Consider the following 18,569-nt stretch of genomic DNA (forward strand, 5'->3'; position numbering starts at 1 on the left):
CATTATGCAGTTGCTTGTCTGTTGTATTGTGATTTTGTTTTTTTCTGGTTCACAGTGCATATATGTAAAACAAAATTTCAAGATTACGTTTCAATGTTAAGTAAAACTATTGTATTTTATATGGTGGTCTTTCAAAAGTAATACAATAGTGAAAAATAAAAATAAAAAGTTTGAACATGCATATTTTTAAGAAAAACGAGTGAATTATCTAATAATTGAACCACTACCTGTTAGAGGTAAGAAACACCATTTCACTAAGTTTTGATAGAATAATTAGTAATGGAGTTAGTAATGAAATATTCCCACTGCTTGTTAGCATTTTTTGGGTTTCAGACATTTTTTAATTAATAAAACATGCACCGGGTCAAATTGACACAGGAACATCATATCTGTTCCTCACAAATGAACATAACAGGAGGGTTAATGACCTTCTGTCACAAAAAGTTCTGTCAAGTTCCATTTCCATCACAACAGCTTGTCAAGGCATTCATTTCCATCGCAGCAATTTGTTACAGGCTCTGCCTTCATCATAATGCTTGGCACCTGGCTCCACCTTCACCACAACAAATGATTATTGGATTCACCTCTCTCTAGTTTTTTTTTACATGCTGGGCTCTCATCACTTCACTTTTTAATTGGCTTCTTATCCCTCACAGCAGTTTGTAAGATATCTTGCTCAGTTACACCAATTTGTCACATAACAGAAGTTTAAAAATACAAAAGTTTAACCTCACATGGAGAAAATTATCTTATATCAAAAACTAGAGGAAAAACCTGCACGTATTACAGTACCGGTAATTTCATTGTATGATCTGTACTTAAAATAAAATACAGTTTGAGGTGTTTAGTTATTGATTACCATAACCAAGTTGCTTATAGAACAATATCACAAAAGTTTAAACAAATTCATGCAGTTTCAGCTAACTACTTATTTATTCAATTAAAAACAAGGGTTATGTTTTATTGTGTTGATCTGACTTATTCAAGATTTATTTTATATTTGGAACATACTGGACATCAGATTTAAGTTAATCTTCATATTTAGTATTATCTAAATGTATGCCTTGTCATACTCGAGCTCTAAATCTTTCACAATTGTAGTCAACCCCTGCAAGAAATGGAAATCCCCTTTTAGCAACAGAGTGATCATTATGATTCATATGACTGAGTTGTGTTCAGGGTTTTTCTAGGCATCTGCACAAGTGGAAGTGCATATGTGCTTTGTGTGAGGGCAAGAAGGGTCAGTCTCCATGCAGCTTTCTGCAAAGCGTTGCCATGAAGATTTCTTTAAACATCACTCTATTACAGTGTATGTTGCACAAAAAGTTATGTCTGTTTCACAGGGGTGACGTGACTCTGCCTGGGGAGGAGTGCAAGCACAAGTACAAACAGTGCAGAGAAATTACAGATTTATTGCAGAGACCGGGCAGAATAAGACTAACCTAACCTGTTATCATTTGAACTTTCAGTTGTGTTATTTGACAGCAGCCATAATTTAAGGTGATTTGTGTTAATATGTTGTCAGGCAATGGTAATCCTGCAGAGCTCTCCAGAAGAAAAATTACCAAAGAAGAATCTGTTAAAGGAGTGATGTAAGCAAAATAATTCATTATGAGTGCATCCTTCTTGAAAGATATATATATATATATATATATATATATATATATATATATATATATATATATATATATATATATATATATAGGGAAGGTTTTATGATGATTTTTTTGTGTTACATTTCTCTTTCAACATTTTAAGGAGCCTCTTCTCAGAACTATAGACTTATCTAAAATAAGCCCATTGTGAACATTGTTTTTTTATGCATAATGTCAACCAATCAAAACGCGTCCTAGCCCTGAGATTCAAGATAAAATTTGACGCAGAACATCCAACATTCCACTTGAAATACCATAAAAGTGCTTTATAAGTTTACTCATTCATGCATGACATTTCACCTGCGTATGTTATTTACCTCAGATCTAACATGGCATCTGTTTCTTTTTTTCTAACATGGCATCTGTTTCTTTTACAACCTTCCTTTCTTTTTCATATCCAGTCATGTTTGAACCATCAGCTCAACATTTCCTGCTGCAGTTTTATACGATATTAAAATAAAGCACATGGGAACACTGAAATAGTTTTAACATTCATCTTATGCAAGGAATAACTCTGACCCATAATTTTGTTGGAGTCTTTAGAATCATAGAAAACAGTTTTATCTGTAAAAAACAGAGCTGTTTTGAAATGGATTGTTGCAAAATATTATGCAAGAATTTCAAGAATTTTAAAAAAGATAGAAAAGCCAGACAGATTGCTCGAACTGACAAAACAGTAGGCCTTAAAGATACTGGTTTTTAGGAATAGTAGTGTCTCGTGAAGAGAGAAACTAAAAGGTGCGATTTTTTTAAGTGACTTGTCACTCAAAGGTTGTGTCCAAATTGTGTTCAATTTCAATGCCTAAACTAAAATTATTTAGCTCATCAAATTATCTCAAAGAAATTAAGAATTAACATTTATTTTGGTCTCTTTAAACCAAGCTCTTAAAGTTTAGGGTTTTTTTGTTTCATTTTTTGTAAATTTGGATAATTTTACATTGTAGTAAGTGTGAAGTGCTTTGCTTGCCGTACAAAGAGTACACCTGATGTTCCTTGGTAAACTGCACCTGCCTTCATTTACCTTTTTTTAGGTGCTTCAGTTCGAAAGTCAAAGAGTTACACTAAAGTAAACACAAGTAAAATGTGTTCAACAAATAGGTGTACTGAACCTCTGTGAATCAATAATAATGTGTTTGTTTATATGTATAATTCATCTAGTAAATGTAAAAACTGGGTTTGAATACATTTTAAATTTTAGTGCTGTAGAAAAAAACTCTCAGCTGCAAGAACAAAAAGTAGACTTTTTTTTTTAGTGCAGAGGAAGCTAGTAAAAAGTTCAATCCAGTATGACTGATGTGCATGTCGGATAGGATTGCTCATTTTACAATTCTATTATCACCGAGGGTTGTGGACCCAAATGGAAGACGTGAGATACTACTTTACAGACAAGTGTAAGGCCTTGTAATCGCATGTCGGCAGCGCAAGGAGTCAGTGCAGTGAAAAGAGCATGTGTCCTTTTTTTGGCTGATAAAAAAACAAGACGTAAAGCAACATTTTGACGATTTGAAGCTTTGCTGTACAAAATAGGATGATACGAGATCTGGTCACTTGTGTTTAAGTGACTAAGATGAAGACGTTTGTCTCTTATCTATCTGTGAGGCCGGCAGAGTTGTTTGATGATTCATATTATTTGGTAGAAAAGACAAGAAGAGGTGTGTGTCGTCAGCATAGAGATGTTTAAAAAGACCATGTGAGCAAATGACGGAGATCAGAGATGTGGTACTGAGCCTTTTGGAACACCATCAGAGATGCAGTGACAGCTGGATTCCACCCGCTGCTAGGATATTATAAAAGCTTACCCAGATAAATAGAAATTGAGGCAATCCAGACACCTTAGACTGAAGTGGAGGGAAAACCAAAGTTGCATTTAGTACATTATATTTACTTGAATAACTTTTTCCAAAACGTATACTACAATGTCATTTTATTTCAATGTACCTTATTATTTTACTTGTTGAACTAGAATTCAATAAAACTATGAATGTATAGATAGCAGATCAATAATCTCGGACGTCACACAAAAAAGGGGCATATGACAAAGTAAAGGGATTTTTTTTTTCGAGACCACCCAGTTTTCATTAGAAAAGGAGCTTTCAAATTTGAGTTAAAAGAAGAAAAAATCAGCTGATAAAATCTAAAAAATAAAAATGACCTCCCTCTCTCAACAGAGTGCTGATTAAGCGATGCACTCCAAAAGTGTTTGACAGTGTTTTAAAGAGTTGTAAACTGGCAAGTCAGGTGCCCCAATAAAACTATATGGTCTCACTTTGAATGTCTAAAATGTTCTGCTGACAGATTTTGTGTTGCCTACTTTTAAGTGGAATAAGTGTGGCCTTCCAACAAGGTCACCTCTAATAGGCAAGAGGGGGTTGCCATAGAAATGCTGACTCAGACCAATATGGACCAATGACTGCTTACTGACGTTGTCTGGCTCCAACATGGCAACGCCCGTACGGCAAAAAAAGGGTGACAGAATTGACTTAATTTGGTTGGAGGCAGAATTAAGTCATTTTTTTTGGATGACATCACACATGTCACCAGTCGAGTGCTCGTGAATGAAATCAACCCCGTCATCTTTTCAAAATGTTTCGGAATAAATCATTAGGACCTTGTTCTATACATTAATGAATAGCTCATTGTTATGAAAAACATTACCTCCAAAAAAATTGTTCTTTTAAAAAACTTCATCTTAAATTTATTTTCAGTATCTACTAGTATCTAATAGAATTTGCATAATTAAAACGTTTTATTTTTTTATTTAAATAATGTCGACAAAATTGGACTAAACCAGTGTTGAATGGTTGTCCTGGGCGAGAGTAGATTCGTCCGCACGACAGCTTCCTTACGGCTTTTACTGCCTCGCTTCATTAACAATCCGGCCAGATTTTCTCCTCCTCCCAGGAGGAGAAAATCTACGGCAGTTGGAAGACATAGACTTTGCAGATGACATCGCACTTCTGTCTCACCGCTTTGACCACATGAACCTCAAGTTAACAGCTCTTGATGTGACGGCAGCAAACGTAGGGCCCAAGATAAACATGGTCAAGACCAAGAACCTGAGGTCAAATAATACCAGAGTCGACAACTTGATCCTGAACGGCGAGGTCATAGAGGAAGTGGAGCAGTTCACTTACCTGGGCAGTATCATCAGCAAAGATGGCGGCACAGACCGAGACATTAAAGCAAGAATCGGAAAAGCGGCCGCAGTATTCAAGATGCTTAGACCTATCTGGTCATCCCAGCACATCACCCAGGCAACAAAGCTCAGAATTTTCAATACAAACGTAAAATCTGTGCTGTTATACGCATGCGAAACATAGCGCACTACCAAATCCGCAATCCATAGACTCCAAACCTTCGTCAATAGATGTCTCAGGACCATCACTAGAATCAGATGGCAAGACAGAGTCACGAACGAATGCCTTTGGAAGTTAACCAAACAGGAGCCAGTGGAGAATCAAATCAAAAGGAGAAAGTGGGGATGGCTCGGACACACGCTCCGAAAACCACAAAACAGTATCACTCGCCAAGCGCTAAAGTGGAACCCACAAGGCAAAAGAAATCCAGGACGGCCCAAAACAACATGGCAGAGAACAACGGCGGCGGAAGCCAAATCTCTTGGATTATCATGGGGCCAGATAGAAACCACGGCCCAGGACAGGAGAGGCTGGAGAGACCTAGTAGACGCCCTATGCCCCGACAGGGGTGAAGAGGATTAATAAATATAAGTGTTGAATAATTTAGAAAATATTTTAATTAATATTTGTCTCTTTTTTTTTTTTGGCTTGGTGTTTTTTTTGCATTTTTTGCTGCATATTAAGAAAATCGTAGTTTTTTATTTGAGCGTCAGTAAAAATGCGTAATTGGGCGCAGTTCCACTTATTCTACGGTTTTGGCTAGACAGTGACGGATCCAGCGTGTATTTCCTCTGCCGTTATTTATTAGTTTTTTTTTATTTATTATTAAACACGTTTGAAGCTGCTAAGCTCTAATTTCCATTACATTTGTAGAGGGGAAACCTTCCTTTATTTCATTTATATTTTATTGTTCGATTAAAAAACAAAGCTTGAACAGCGCGTGAAACCTCAACTCTGTTTTTAGGTAAAAATTGTAAATGAAAATGAGTAAAGTTGGTATTTTTTAAAATATATGATTTTCTTAAGTTTATCTACCAAATGTAAAAACTTCTCAGTAACATTATGCAGCAACAGGCTACGCAGATTAGGATGGTTATTTATTTTTTAAGATTTCCCAAAGAACTAAAGACTGAGCTCTGGTCCCAGACCAAATCGGCAAAGTTAAGACAGAAACAAAGCTTCCTCTTTTCCTCCTGTTGTTCATATTTGTGTGTGCGTTTGAAGGCCGTGTTTCTTAGCCTGTCTGTGCAGCATCAATAAAGTAAGACTTCCCCTTGCAAAATAGATTTTTTTTTTTTTCAGTAAGTGAATACTTTTCTGTAATCGAGACATAGCATTGTGGTGATCTCATAGGACTCAGGGCACTTCTGTGATCTGATTAATACTGGCTGCACTGTAGGGTCTTTGTCTGACACCAGGCTGAGTCAGTCCCTCTCTGCCATCCCAGACCTGAATAAATCAGAGTGAAACACGGAAAAATGAGAGGAAGGTTGAAGGTGAGAGGTCGAAAGCAGATTGGCATCCACTCTTATTGATCAGTTTTGTGGCCTGTGACCTTATTTCAGATTAAAAATGATTCTAACAACAGCTGTCTGCATAGTCTCGTTCAACTGCTCATCTTATTTGAGGGTAACTTAAAGGACAAAATAATTCGAAATCTACTAAGGAAGAAAAAAAAACTCTTTATCACTCTCGTTCATTCAATTGTTTTGATTGATTTGATTTCTTAGTACATTTTTATCAGAAATTCAAGACAACACAACATACTGCAAAGAAAGGTTAACAAAGACTTAACTCTGTTGTCAAAAAAATTTCATAAGAGACACAATTTCTTCCACATAGCAGGACTGTGAACTATACTACAAATTGGCCTTCATCAGATCAGTCCTATGTCCCTCTAGGTTTAGAATGCTTTAAATTGCTCCTTTATGGTAAATTTAGTTTGTTAATTGTGAATTTGAATAAAGGTTTCACTGCGTCTGCATGTCTAAACACCTGAAAAATTGTGCTTTTGGTGTTTTTAACATGTTCTTGTGGTATTTTTCTCATTGTCATAAACGCACATTAAGAAAAGTAGGCTCGAAATAGCATTTCTGACTATTTCTTTATTCAAATCGTGAATCGGGGCAGACGAACAAATGCTGCTTGAAAAAGATCTTATTCGTGATGCAGAAAATACGCTGGGCCACGAGATCCATGTTCGTCCGAGTTGGCATCTGGCTCAAACTGTACGGCTGGATAGCTCCAATATTTTAGTTGCACTTGATAGGTTGGGGGTGTGAGGGGGTGTAAGCTAGCGGAGGAGCAAACAGCTCTGAGATATGAGTGACAGGACAGGATAACTCGGAGGCAAATTTTTGATGAACTCCTGCTCCTCCTGCTCTGGAGAAACCTTGTCCTAGAAAACATGTTTTGTTTTTTTGTCTATGAATGATATGATCATAATAAAAAAAAATACTCTAGGGGGAAGATCCAAAATCTGTGTTGTTTTCTAAAACATGCAAATCTACCTCTTGTCCTATTATTGCATACCTTTTTGTGTCTTTGCTGTTATGGGGAATTCACCAATGCAGATATGTATTTGGCAAATTGCAACTGAAACATTATAAATTATTTATGGAAAAATTCTTTACAGTTTCTAAACGTTTGTCGAAACTTGTGAGCTTGCATGAAACAGTTATTTATGATTTCAAAAGTAGATGTCAGATCTCAGGGAATTCACAAAGGAAAGCAGATTTATGTCATTTTGTACAAGGAAAAAAAGTTTATTGGTGAAGTTTAATTTTAATTAAACTTTAATTTAAATATAAAAAAAGCTCTCTAAAGCCTGATTTGTATTGTGTTTTTATTATGCAGTACTGTTTTTGCTGCTCCATTTGTTTCTCAATGATCGTTTTTTTCTTTTTTTAATGGTTAACTGTAACTTTATTGGAGTTCAAAGAATGCCACTGAACAAACACGGTGGACATGAGAAGGAATGCCTTTCTAACCTGACCTCCAACTGTGGCCCTTGACTCTTTGAGATAACCACTGTAGACATGACCAGTGCTTCCCACATTACTAAGCTACAGTGAAACCATGTCCTTCTGAAGTTTCAAAGCTTGAGTGTGTAACGGCCTTCAGAGGATAGTTAATACATAAACAGGCAAGTGCAAGGATCCATCATTTTTCCCACACCATCCTCACAGAAACCTCACAGTCACCTAAATTAAGGAAAAATAATGAGTTGGAGCAGAGTTTTTTCCCCTTTTTCCCCCCTCAAATCTGGAACTAAATCATTATAGTTTTAATTAAAAGAACAAGAATGCATATTTATGGCAGACATTTTTCAGACATAATGTCTGGAGTAAAGTGACACACCCAAAATGATGCAGACAAACATTTGCAAAAATGTGCTGGATTTAATCTGAGCCCTTTTTTTTTTTTTTTTTTTTTACTTCACAGAGATTTTTAACTAAGATAATTAAGGAAAGTAACTGAGCTGTGGAATGCATGCTCTTGACAAATGTAGGATTGGGAAATGGTGTGTTGTAGGACGCAATATGCTGAGGCGACAGTTTGTAACATGGTGGGCCACAAACGTTTAGCAAGCGTTGACAGCAAACATCTAGTAAGCATCTGGAGTCATAAGTAAACATGTTGGATGATAAAGTGCAGACCATTTTTTTGGGCTTTTTTTGTGTTTTTACACTTGTATGTATCATGTTGTGAGGGGTCTGAAGTTGCATTTTATTGTAACCTGAAGCGTCTTCCTGGGTGTCATAAAAAAACAGTAGGGAGATCAGGTTTTTCTCCTCTTTCCTTCATTTTTTAAATCTTTACAACTCCTCCAGACTAAATAAGCTTTTCCACATGTTTTCTTCTTGGGCTGCAAGAGCTTTGTAATTTGCATGTGGGAAACTGTATTTACTATGGTATGTCTGTCTGACATTACCAACCATTCATTGAATTTACATTGAAAAAATAAAATAAAATCTCACTGTGGATTGACCAGAGGTTGGTGAATACATTCTGGGTTCCATTATGCTTTCTTTTGCAGTTGCTACTCTGCCAGCACATATGTTTAGCTCTATCTAGCCTAAGATCTAGGCAGCACAATGAGAACATGGTCACCAGAGACACTGCAGTAAATGTGGCAGTGGGCCCGCTGACAGGAAGAGGAAACAGAAGGCTTAAGGCGATACGTGAATTCATAAACATCATTAGGAAGTCTATCTCTAAAGGGAGCATGAATGACAAAGGCAGTTACTTGAAAACCCTATCAACTGTAGGAGGAGGAGAAAAAATTAATTGCAAGAGAGAATTTAGGCACTCGGCATGATGTGGAGAAAATTGTTCAAGTTTGAGTTTGTTGGACAAAGCTTATATCTGTACCACAGGAAAATTTTATCACACTAAAATTGATCAAATTTTGGTGAAGATTCTGGTTTAAAGCAGATTTATGAATTGAATTATGACATTTTTAAAGGAATCTTAGAAATCTAACTTTTTTTTTAACTTTTGGTCTCCTTTAAGAAAATATGGTTTTCTGTTTGAGCTAAAAAATTGAAAGACTGAAAGTGACAACTGAAGCTTCAACTAATCATTAATCAGTATTTTAAGTTTCATTTGTTTTACTTTACTAGTTAATTTAACAAGACATAGCCTTCTAATTCTCTTAAGTCCACATTTGAATTTCAAATCATTGCTCAAGAAGGACACTTTCACATCTGGGCAGGGGTTCCTTTGCTGCTTTCTTTGGGCAGGTATGACAGATAATTAATTGTAATTAAGCTAACCATGGTTTAGATTACAATACTTTCAAGAGCTGAACCATGTACAGTAGAAATATTTAAAAATGAACAAACTACAAAGATGTTTTTATATGTTTTAAAAAAAAATGTAAAGTATGGTAATTACATATTCATATTCAGTAAAAACTGCTTTTTTGAAACTGCTTTTTTGTATACATTGGGAGCTTTGCATTTTCTGAGTGACTGATGATATTCTATTGTGAACACATAATTGAAGGACTGTTCACAAAGATCATTTTTTTAAGAGCTTCACAATTTGATTTGAGACAAAATGCAATTCAATGACATATTAGTTTATTTGTAAAATTTCCATTTTAATACCTAATTTTGGCGGGTTATAAAAAACCTTTTTACTCAAAGCTACACTGACCATGTTTTTTCCACCAATGACATTAAACGGTAATAAAAGACGGAAGAAGCTTCAGGTTTGCTTCCCAAACATGACCAAGTTCTGTTTACTTGTTGTTGGCTCTGGATTTTTTTGGCTTGGAAATGCCTAGACATGTTTAATGCAGGGAGAGGAGATGAAATCCGTCACCCTCTGGAAATGCCTGGAATCTAAGGAGTTTAGTAGGAGGATATTTCATCATTATAGGGGACTTTTACATGAGAGAAAACAGTGTTTGTACACTGTCTGGTTTAGTTCACATTTGCACATCTGCTACATTCTAAATCTCTAACTAATACATACAGGTGAGGTCAACTTAGGGGTTTTTGATCAGAAAGATAAACTTTTTCTCAGACATTTTTGTTGTATGTTTTTACTCAGCGGTTGTCTCACCGAAAAGTAGTATGGTGGTATTTGGAAAACTTTCTCACAGCATGAAGATAGTATTCACGCTGTGTCATCTCTGTACTGAAACCCCTCACTTGTAAGCCACTTAACAATATTATGCTTTGAGTCTTTTTGGGTGCACTGACATGCACTCACGCTGTTTCTAGATACATCATTTTCTTCAACAAGCTTTGGGCTTTCATCTCAAATGAGGTTGGGAAACAGTTATATGTTTGACATGTCGAAAGAAAACATTGAAGGGGGGACTTCCAGAAAAAAAAGGGTGGAAAAAAGCCAGCAGTATTCATAAGGTACTGGTCTCTTGTGGGGTCGCAGATGATACAGCCCTTTGAGGTTTTCACACCAACTTTTTCTTAAACTTTTGTTTTTTTTGCACTATTAAATTAGTCATACTCAAGTTCTAAGAATGCTATTTGTAACACATGATTGGCATTTAACCCACACCAATATTACAAGTATATCAAATCAGATATAAAGGGATTTTTTGTGTGTTTTACAGCTTAAAGTGCATTGTTGTCTTTCCTCAGCTCTGTAAGGGGCCACAGTGGAACTTAAGAGTCCATAGGTCACATTTAGTCACAGCATGAAGTAGTTTTTTTATCCCATAACGGGCCCTAGAGGGGTGTGGCTCTTGTATTTGTATGAGCAGACGGAGAATTGAAAGAAAATGATGAAAACAAACTTCTCACCATAGATAAGTTCTGGCATTTGTATGGCCAGCTTTTCTTTTTTTCTTTGCATCCATTGTTTTTCTTTAGAGATATGTAGCAGTGTGTTGTTCCACATCTGAGGATAATATATCATACCATATCAAGATAAATCCTTTGAGATTACAAGGTTATTGCGTTAAGTTCTTTCTATCTCTTTGATCTTTCCCTTCAATTATTGTGCGGCTATGCAAGAAGATATCCCAGCTGAGCATCAAATATACCTAACATGCCCTTCTACAGAAAGTCACTGTTGTGTTATGCCTTGCCTTCAGAGTTAAGGTTCTCCTGAAAAAACATTAGTGTTTGCAAAGCCTTCATGTCCACCCATGTTTTAGAGAACTGAAGGATTTATTCGTGGGAGTAGGATCTATGACCTCTATGTGGGGTTCTCATAAATCTTTAAGGTAAAAAATATAATTTGGGTATTGTTACAGTTTTGGCAAAGATTTGTTTTCAAAGTTTTTTCTCTTTTTTGTATTTCATGAGATAAAAATCTGAATTCCTGATTTTCTTTTCTTTAGAGATATGTGGTATTAAAATAGCTTTGTGGGTTATACTTTTTGAACTCTTTTAGTTGCCATCTTTGTTTTTGATACTAAAGAACAAGTGAAAAAAGTGAGATAGATCCTGATGCAACCTAGCAGAGTTCCCAATATGAAAACAAAAAAAAAAACTGCATTAGCTTGGAATTTCTAATTTCGAAGGAAACACTGGACCATCCTTTGTTTTTAAAATAAGAAACAGTTCCTTGCACTTTACTCTAAACAGTATTTTCACAGGTCCTTATTATGTCTTTAAAAGTTGACTGGAGTTTTTAATTTTCCCATAAGTCATTGCAGCTCTCCCTTAACCATTTTGACATATTCAAAAGAAGTGGAGATAAATCTTTCTGCAAAATAGTCATGAAATCCTCCCAGCTGTCTCAAACCCATTTTGAGCCATTTTCAATGTAGGCTTTGCTTGTAAAAAAAAAAACTGGGACAATTTAAGATAAATGTTTTGTTGGCTAAAGGCCTGCTTAAACTGTGCCGAAGAACATTTGAACCCAAAATGTGCTTGATTTGCTACTGCGATCACTTTGTGCAAAGGTGGACCAGAACATAGATCTTCTGGCTCTGGTGTGAATAGAATCTGGTTTGATTTCTAAGCGTCCCAAAGTCAGATTTTCCAAAGCTAGGATACCACTCACAAGACACCCCCTATTATGAATCATTTCTCAAAATGGCTTGGTGTAAACACAACCAAAACCAACTTTATGCTCTACGAGACAGATAATTTAAAACAAATTGACTACAACCGTCCATCCATCCATCATCAGAACCTGCTGCATCTCTTTCTGGAGCCAATCCAATTACTGTTGGGCGAAGGTGGGTCAGACCCTGAACAGGTCGCCAGTCCATTGCTAGGCCACACCCTCACATTCACAGGGCAAATTTAAAAATAACCCAATTAACCTATGAAGCATGTTTTTTGGACTGTAGAAGGAAGTCGCTGCTGGAGTACCCAGAGAAAACCTGCACATGCATGAGTACTTGCAAAAACCAAGGCCTTCATACTATGAGGTGAGAGCACTAACCTCTGCTCCACCGTGCCACACTTTGACTTGCACACAGATTTTTTTTCTTCTACACATTTTCTTTTCATTCTTTAGTTTATAATAAACCAAAGAAATGTTGAAGCCAGACACCGTTAAAAAGCAGTGATTGGTCTGAGTCCATATGACTCAACGTTTCTATTGCAACCACTCTTACCAATCAGGAGTGAGCTTGTTGTAAGTCCACTCCACGTCCAGTGAAAGCTAGATCAGGGAGAATATGTCAATCAAACTTTTCAAACGTTTGACATGGGGGGCCAAGAGGCACCACATACTTTAAATGAGGCATCTGATTGGCCAGTTTTTAGTTGAATTTGAGTTATACGTTTTTTTGGGAGTGTTTCAGCGAATTATTGCAGCTCAGTGACGGAATAACCTAAATTTGATTGGATGCGGCATGGTTCTATTTTTTATAAATCTTTACAAACTTGCTTTGACCATCTGTCCCTGCACTTCTGGTTTTCCAAAACAGTCCAAAAAACTTTAAAAAAAAAACAACCAAACAGGACAGGAATTTTCAAACCCAAATGTGTTAAACTTAATGAACTTTTGATGACGGCATGCTAAGTAAGACTCTAATCTTGACTTTGAATGTTGAAATTTTTTTGTGGCAGACAGCTGACAGTCAAAGCCTCTTTTGAGAAGAAGCACTGTTATGTCTGTCTTTTTGTGTTGCATTGCGTATGCCTGTGTATTGGACCGTGCATGCTCGGGCGCTCTTTGTGCTGCGTTGGCGTTATTGCTTGCGCGATTTAGGGTAACATGTTACCTCTTGCCGGGGGATGTGACTCTGGCTGAGGGCAACGAATCATATCCTTCAAAGTTTCAACTTGTCCACACATCCAGTTTGGAGCAGTTACTAGTATCACATACTTTTATTTCAAACCACTTTAGCTAAAATAAACTTTCTTGTTTTTTTTTTTTTCTTTACCTGCAGATTAGCTTTACTGAGAAATGTACCGATTTCTGTTAGAACCAAAGTTTTATGGCGAGTAGCAAGTAAAAGGTTGACAATACTAACACGGGGTAAGAATGTTAAGGTACAAAAGAGTGTGGGTTATCCATTCACCTACATGTGTGTTTACACTGCAAGTCTTTCCCAGGTGCTGTACAATCCTGAGGATTACAGTGGAGGGAGATCCAGCAGACACACTCAACCATCTCCCTGAAAACCCACTCCACCACAGAAGAAAAAAAATAGAGGAGGGGATACAAAGTGTGAGAGGGAGGTGGAGGGAGATAACAGATCAGAAGGAGGAAGGGAGAGGTAAAAGGAGTGTAAATTCAGCAGACCTGCACTACAAAGGCTTCCTGGCCCCAGAGCAGGCTCGAACCAAGGAGTGTTTCAGTATTTGTTTTTGTGCATGATAAAGGTAGTTTGTCTGCTTTCAAACCTTGCAGAATGGTGGGACTCTCGTCCACTGCTGCTGAGGGTAAGTTTTTCACAAAAGCTTTTTTGGTAACACAGCAGGAAGCTGCAGCAAATGCTGCTTTTAAAGGGAACAACAAAAAAAGATGTAGTTGTCAAAGGTGGAAAAGGTGTCTGTCACTGTGCAGAAGATGTCGCACTTTTCATGCTTTGATCATTGTTTTAGCTCTTTAAAATAAGAGCAAAAGCTGGAATGTAAGTTATTTAAAAGATTAAGATTACTTTTTATCTTTTTAAAGTTTTAAGTTGCAGGTTTTTGTGTGATTAGTAATAGTGAGTACGGGTGTGATGTTGTGAAATCCATTTGCAGCCGCATCTCTGAATGTATTTCTTTAAAGTTAATTCAGTAAAAGTCAACATAATGAACTTCTTTGGTTTGAGCTTGGAGCTTAGAGAAAAAAAAAAAAGGCTTCACTCGATCGAGATCCAGTTTGTCATATTTGTCGGATCAGCTTGTTGGACATGTTAGCACAGGTGCTCAATTCGCGAACGCTACTCACCCTTCTGACTTCGCCCCTACCTCCGCCCCCACGCTCCATCCCCTGCAGAGTTTTAGAGCCAAAAGTGCATAAGTGGAAGCTCCTCCTAAAGGCATGAGACTTGTGGGTTAAACAGACCCCTCTCTGATTCACAAACACACAAATGCACTATGCAGAGCCTTGCATTGTTAACAAGGTGAGGAATGTAACTGGTGTTTAACGGCAGATGCCAAGCATGCGTGAAGACCAGAATGCTTGAGCGTGTGCAGACCTTTAAACAGCTCTACAGATTCTGTATATAGTGCACTAATGCTGACCAACCTTTTGGTTAGGGCAAAACTGGTTAAACATTTTCCAATCTATTTGTTTATTTCAGAAGCTTGTTTGCAGTTGCCTGCAAGTTTTTGGAGCTTTTTTGATGTCTTTGGATGCACTCACAGTGGCATGTCAAATCTAAACCAGAGAATGTTTTTTGGTTTTATTTTTCTGCTTCATTTGGCAGATGGGAAAGCTTATCTGAACTTTGTGATGGGCTAAAAGAAAAAACAAAAACACCAATCCCTGGTCCATCTGAGGAAACGTTAATCTGGCTCTTCTGCCAATGAAATCTGGGAAGTTGGCTTTATAGAAACTAATTAGCTGATCAAAGAGCAGAAGTGACGCAACCGTATTAAGTTACGTAAACAGAAGTTCCGGGGTAAAAAGAGTAGAGACTTGTTTGACCAGTTGTTGTTCTGTTCCTTATTTTTTTTAGGTTTTTCCTCCTGGAGAGTAGTCATTTTGCCCAATACTACCCTTTAACCCCCAGTTGTTATGAGTTTCTGGTGTTTGTAGGTGTTTTGGTCCACGCAATGGGAAAGAAAACAAAATAAATAAAGGAATGCAAAGTTTATGTATTCCCCTCCCTCTCAAGTTTGCTTGACTAATGTGAAACCTCTGACAGACCAAAGAAGTTTTCTTAGATCCATATTAGGGACTTGGAAGATTATATTCTCTTATAAGCCTGGTCAGAATTCCAAGGGTGGTCTTATGCACCTACACCCCAAACACAACAAAGTATTACCTCTTTACTCAATTTGACATGAGGTTAACAATGTTTTGATCCTCTGGAGGATTAAGAGACGTCTTGAATCTTGTGCCAAATGAAGTAGCTCAGTAGTTTCAAGCGTGGCTTCTAATTTCACGCCAACTCCTTGAAGTCGCTGCTCTGATTTTTGTGTTGTGTATGATTTAGTGCTGACTGGTATAAACTTCAACCTCTGTGAAGTCAATGAGTCATGGTCTGGAGGAGGTAAGAGGTTTTGTCTTACATGGTTAGGGGAAAAACCAGTGCCTGAGCCAAAATCTAAACAGCTGGAGCAGCTGGCAAAGATGCAGCCTCCACCAGGCCAAGACATCCCACTTTTTGGAACTTCCTCCACATGAACTCCACTTCCTCATTTTCTCTGGGTGAATGGGGTTGTCCTGAGGAGAAATACCAGGTCCCTGCATGAATTAATCCCTCATAGCCACTCATAACTCTAAACACAATGCAAGGAAACCTCTGGATTTGAGAAAACTGAGTGTTTATACTCACAAACACACTCCTGCTGTTACTGTTATATGCTTGAATGCCTTCTTGGCATTGTTATAGGAAGACCCACCTTGTAAAAGTATTTCTGTCTTCAAGAAGTGGCATGGTTCTGATCTGCACCACAGAGGAACTGAGGTTGTGACTTTCCTATTATATGATAACACAGCTAATTATTTGTGCACCCTAAGTCTGTGATTGTGTGTTGGTACAACAGGCCTTGTTGCCATATGAGTGCTCGGTGAACAAAGCCTTTTTCTAGCTCAGCGGCTGTCCTGTTTCTGACCCCAACAAGATGCACGGTTCAGTGGGTCCACTTTAGCTAGACTGTGATAAATGGAGATACGGGAGAGCGAGTAAAGGAAAAGGTTGGAGACAGAAGGAAGCTGTGGCAGTAGATCTGTTAGTGGAGACTCTGACCTCCCAGAAGGATTTGAGGATTAAAGAGGGGGGATAAGTTAAGCATGCACAAAGGAAATTATTAGTTGTTGGAGATGAGACAGAAGGAAAATTTGCCCCATCAGTAGTAAGTTTGAAAATCTTTCTCAGGGTGTGTAGCAGCTGGAGGTTTGAGGCAGTTTATTTGAGTGTTGCTCTCCGAACAGGGAGTGGAGCTGTCCCACCTCTCAGGTCAACACATGGTGTGAACCACATATTCCAATAATTTGACTTCTTAAAATTAAAGAACTTAGAAAATCCTGTGAAATCCTGTCAGATTGTTTTTTCTGCAAATCCACGACTTACATTTCTCAAACGGGGAAAAAGGTCAAGACCCTATAAACGATTATTAGCTCCAACAGCCGACTCTGGAAGTTCTCCTTTACATGCTGTCTTGTTTTGCTCTCTGGGCCATTACTTGTTCCTACTTGTCCCTCTAAATGTTAACTGCAGGATCTCAGGTTTCTGCCAAGAAAACAGTCAATCTGCCTCCTTAGCATTCTACATCAAATTGGACTCAAGTTTTTTTCTCTTTCTGTTATTGGGCTAACAGCTGCTCTTTATTTGGGAAATGTTTTATTCTAACCAACCTGATATTTTTTTACTCTCTGAGTTAATTATCTGTTAGAAAATTTCCCACAAACCCCATTTTTTTTGGCTGTTTAGTCTGTCTTAACCTGGGTGGGAGACTGTGATGACACATTGGATTAATACTGACAGACCTCCAGCCACGCTGACATTAAATGAAAGCCGGACAAAAGGAGAGCAAAGCGCAGAGAGGTTGTTGGACATACACCTGGGGTTTGTTTAGACTTGTTGGCTTGACCTTTGCCCTGTCTGCTTATAAACAAAATCCGTGCCCCCTTGAACCTTTTTCACCTCCCCCTCTTCAGCCATGGATGCATTGGTGAGTGAGCTGAGTGTGCTGCTGAAGATGCTGGACCAGGAAAACCTCAGCTCCTCCATTCAGGAGAAGAAGACGTCAGTGTGGAATCTCCTTCAGCAAATCCAACCACCAGGTCAGGGTGAGGACCAAAGATCCAACTAAGTTTGCAGAACCATCAGAAATTCCCTTTCAAAATACCATTTGCCATCAGACATGCTTTATTTGATTTTAAACTTATTTGTTTCAACTAAAGAAAGTTGAATTTTAAGCAACTACACCATGCAAAAAATCCTTTATACCTAAAATCTCAATGCACAACTTGCACACAGGTGGATGATTACACCATTTATTTTAATGCAGAATCAGTTTGTATATACTTTGATGCAAGGCTTACGGTAATATTTGTTTTTTTCTTGCTCCAATCCACAAGTATCAGGAACAGACTACATCTACATGAACTCATCCGTCTACAGAAATGGCACAAGCTTTGTAGAGTCGCTCTTTGACACATTTGGTGCGTTAAGCATGAAGCACATCTAGGCATACATGCTCTGAACAACCGCTACACTGAAATGTAACGGTGCGTTTTGATGCCGCGACAGACTGTGCGATAGGAGACTTAAAGGACGTTGGAGAGGATCTGAGGGAAGACGCTGCCATGAATACGGACATTGTAAAACCGCAGGCAAGTGTGAAAAGTGCTGTAGGTGAATTACTGCTTTTCCAGCATGTTGGTCTTCTTGGATCTCAGTGCCACTTTTCATGCAGTTGACGATGCTATATTACTCAATTGAGTGAAAACCTGGGTGGGTCTCACTGGACTAGTGCAAAAGGGGTTACATACATACTTGGAAAACAGAAACTATTTTGTATAAATTCTTAATTTCACATCTGAGCCAACAAAAATTACTTGTGGAGTTCATCAAGGCTCTATTTTGGGGCTACTTCTATTTAACATCTTCATGCTCCAACTGGCCCAGATTACAAAGAACAACATTAGTGACCATAGCTGCACAGATGACACACAGATATATATATTACAATGACATCAGGAGACCTAGGCCCTTTACAGACTCCATTGA

At 37.8% G+C, this 18,569-nt stretch overlaps 1 protein-coding gene across 6 annotated transcripts in view; it reads left to right on the plus strand.

The window, feature by feature from the left end:
* afap1l1 (actin filament associated protein 1 like 1) overlaps nt 1-18,569 on the plus strand; it is a 34,337-nt gene that overhangs the window by 3,680 nt on the left and 12,088 nt on the right. Inside the window, exons 1-4 of one of the 6 annotated variants that reach the window (XM_011480384.3) lie at nt 13,638-14,118; nt 17,495-17,626; nt 17,918-18,001; nt 18,090-18,172. In XM_011480384.3, coding sequence (XP_011478686.1) covers nt 14,088-14,118; nt 17,495-17,626; nt 17,918-18,001; nt 18,090-18,172 — 330 coding nt within the window. In that variant the 5' untranslated portion in view covers nt 13,638-14,087. Of the gene's footprint in view, nt 1-13,636; nt 14,119-17,494; nt 17,627-17,917; nt 18,002-18,089; nt 18,173-18,569 lie in introns of those variants that run through there. The other 5 variants (XM_020706709.1, XM_023959323.1, XM_023959322.1 and 2 more) reach the window with 5 other exon arrangements.

Source organism: Oryzias latipes, chromosome 10 (genome assembly GCF_002234675.1).
Source record: "Oryzias latipes chromosome 10, ASM223467v1".
Taxonomy (NCBI): Eukaryota; Metazoa; Chordata; class Actinopteri; order Beloniformes; family Adrianichthyidae; genus Oryzias; species Oryzias latipes.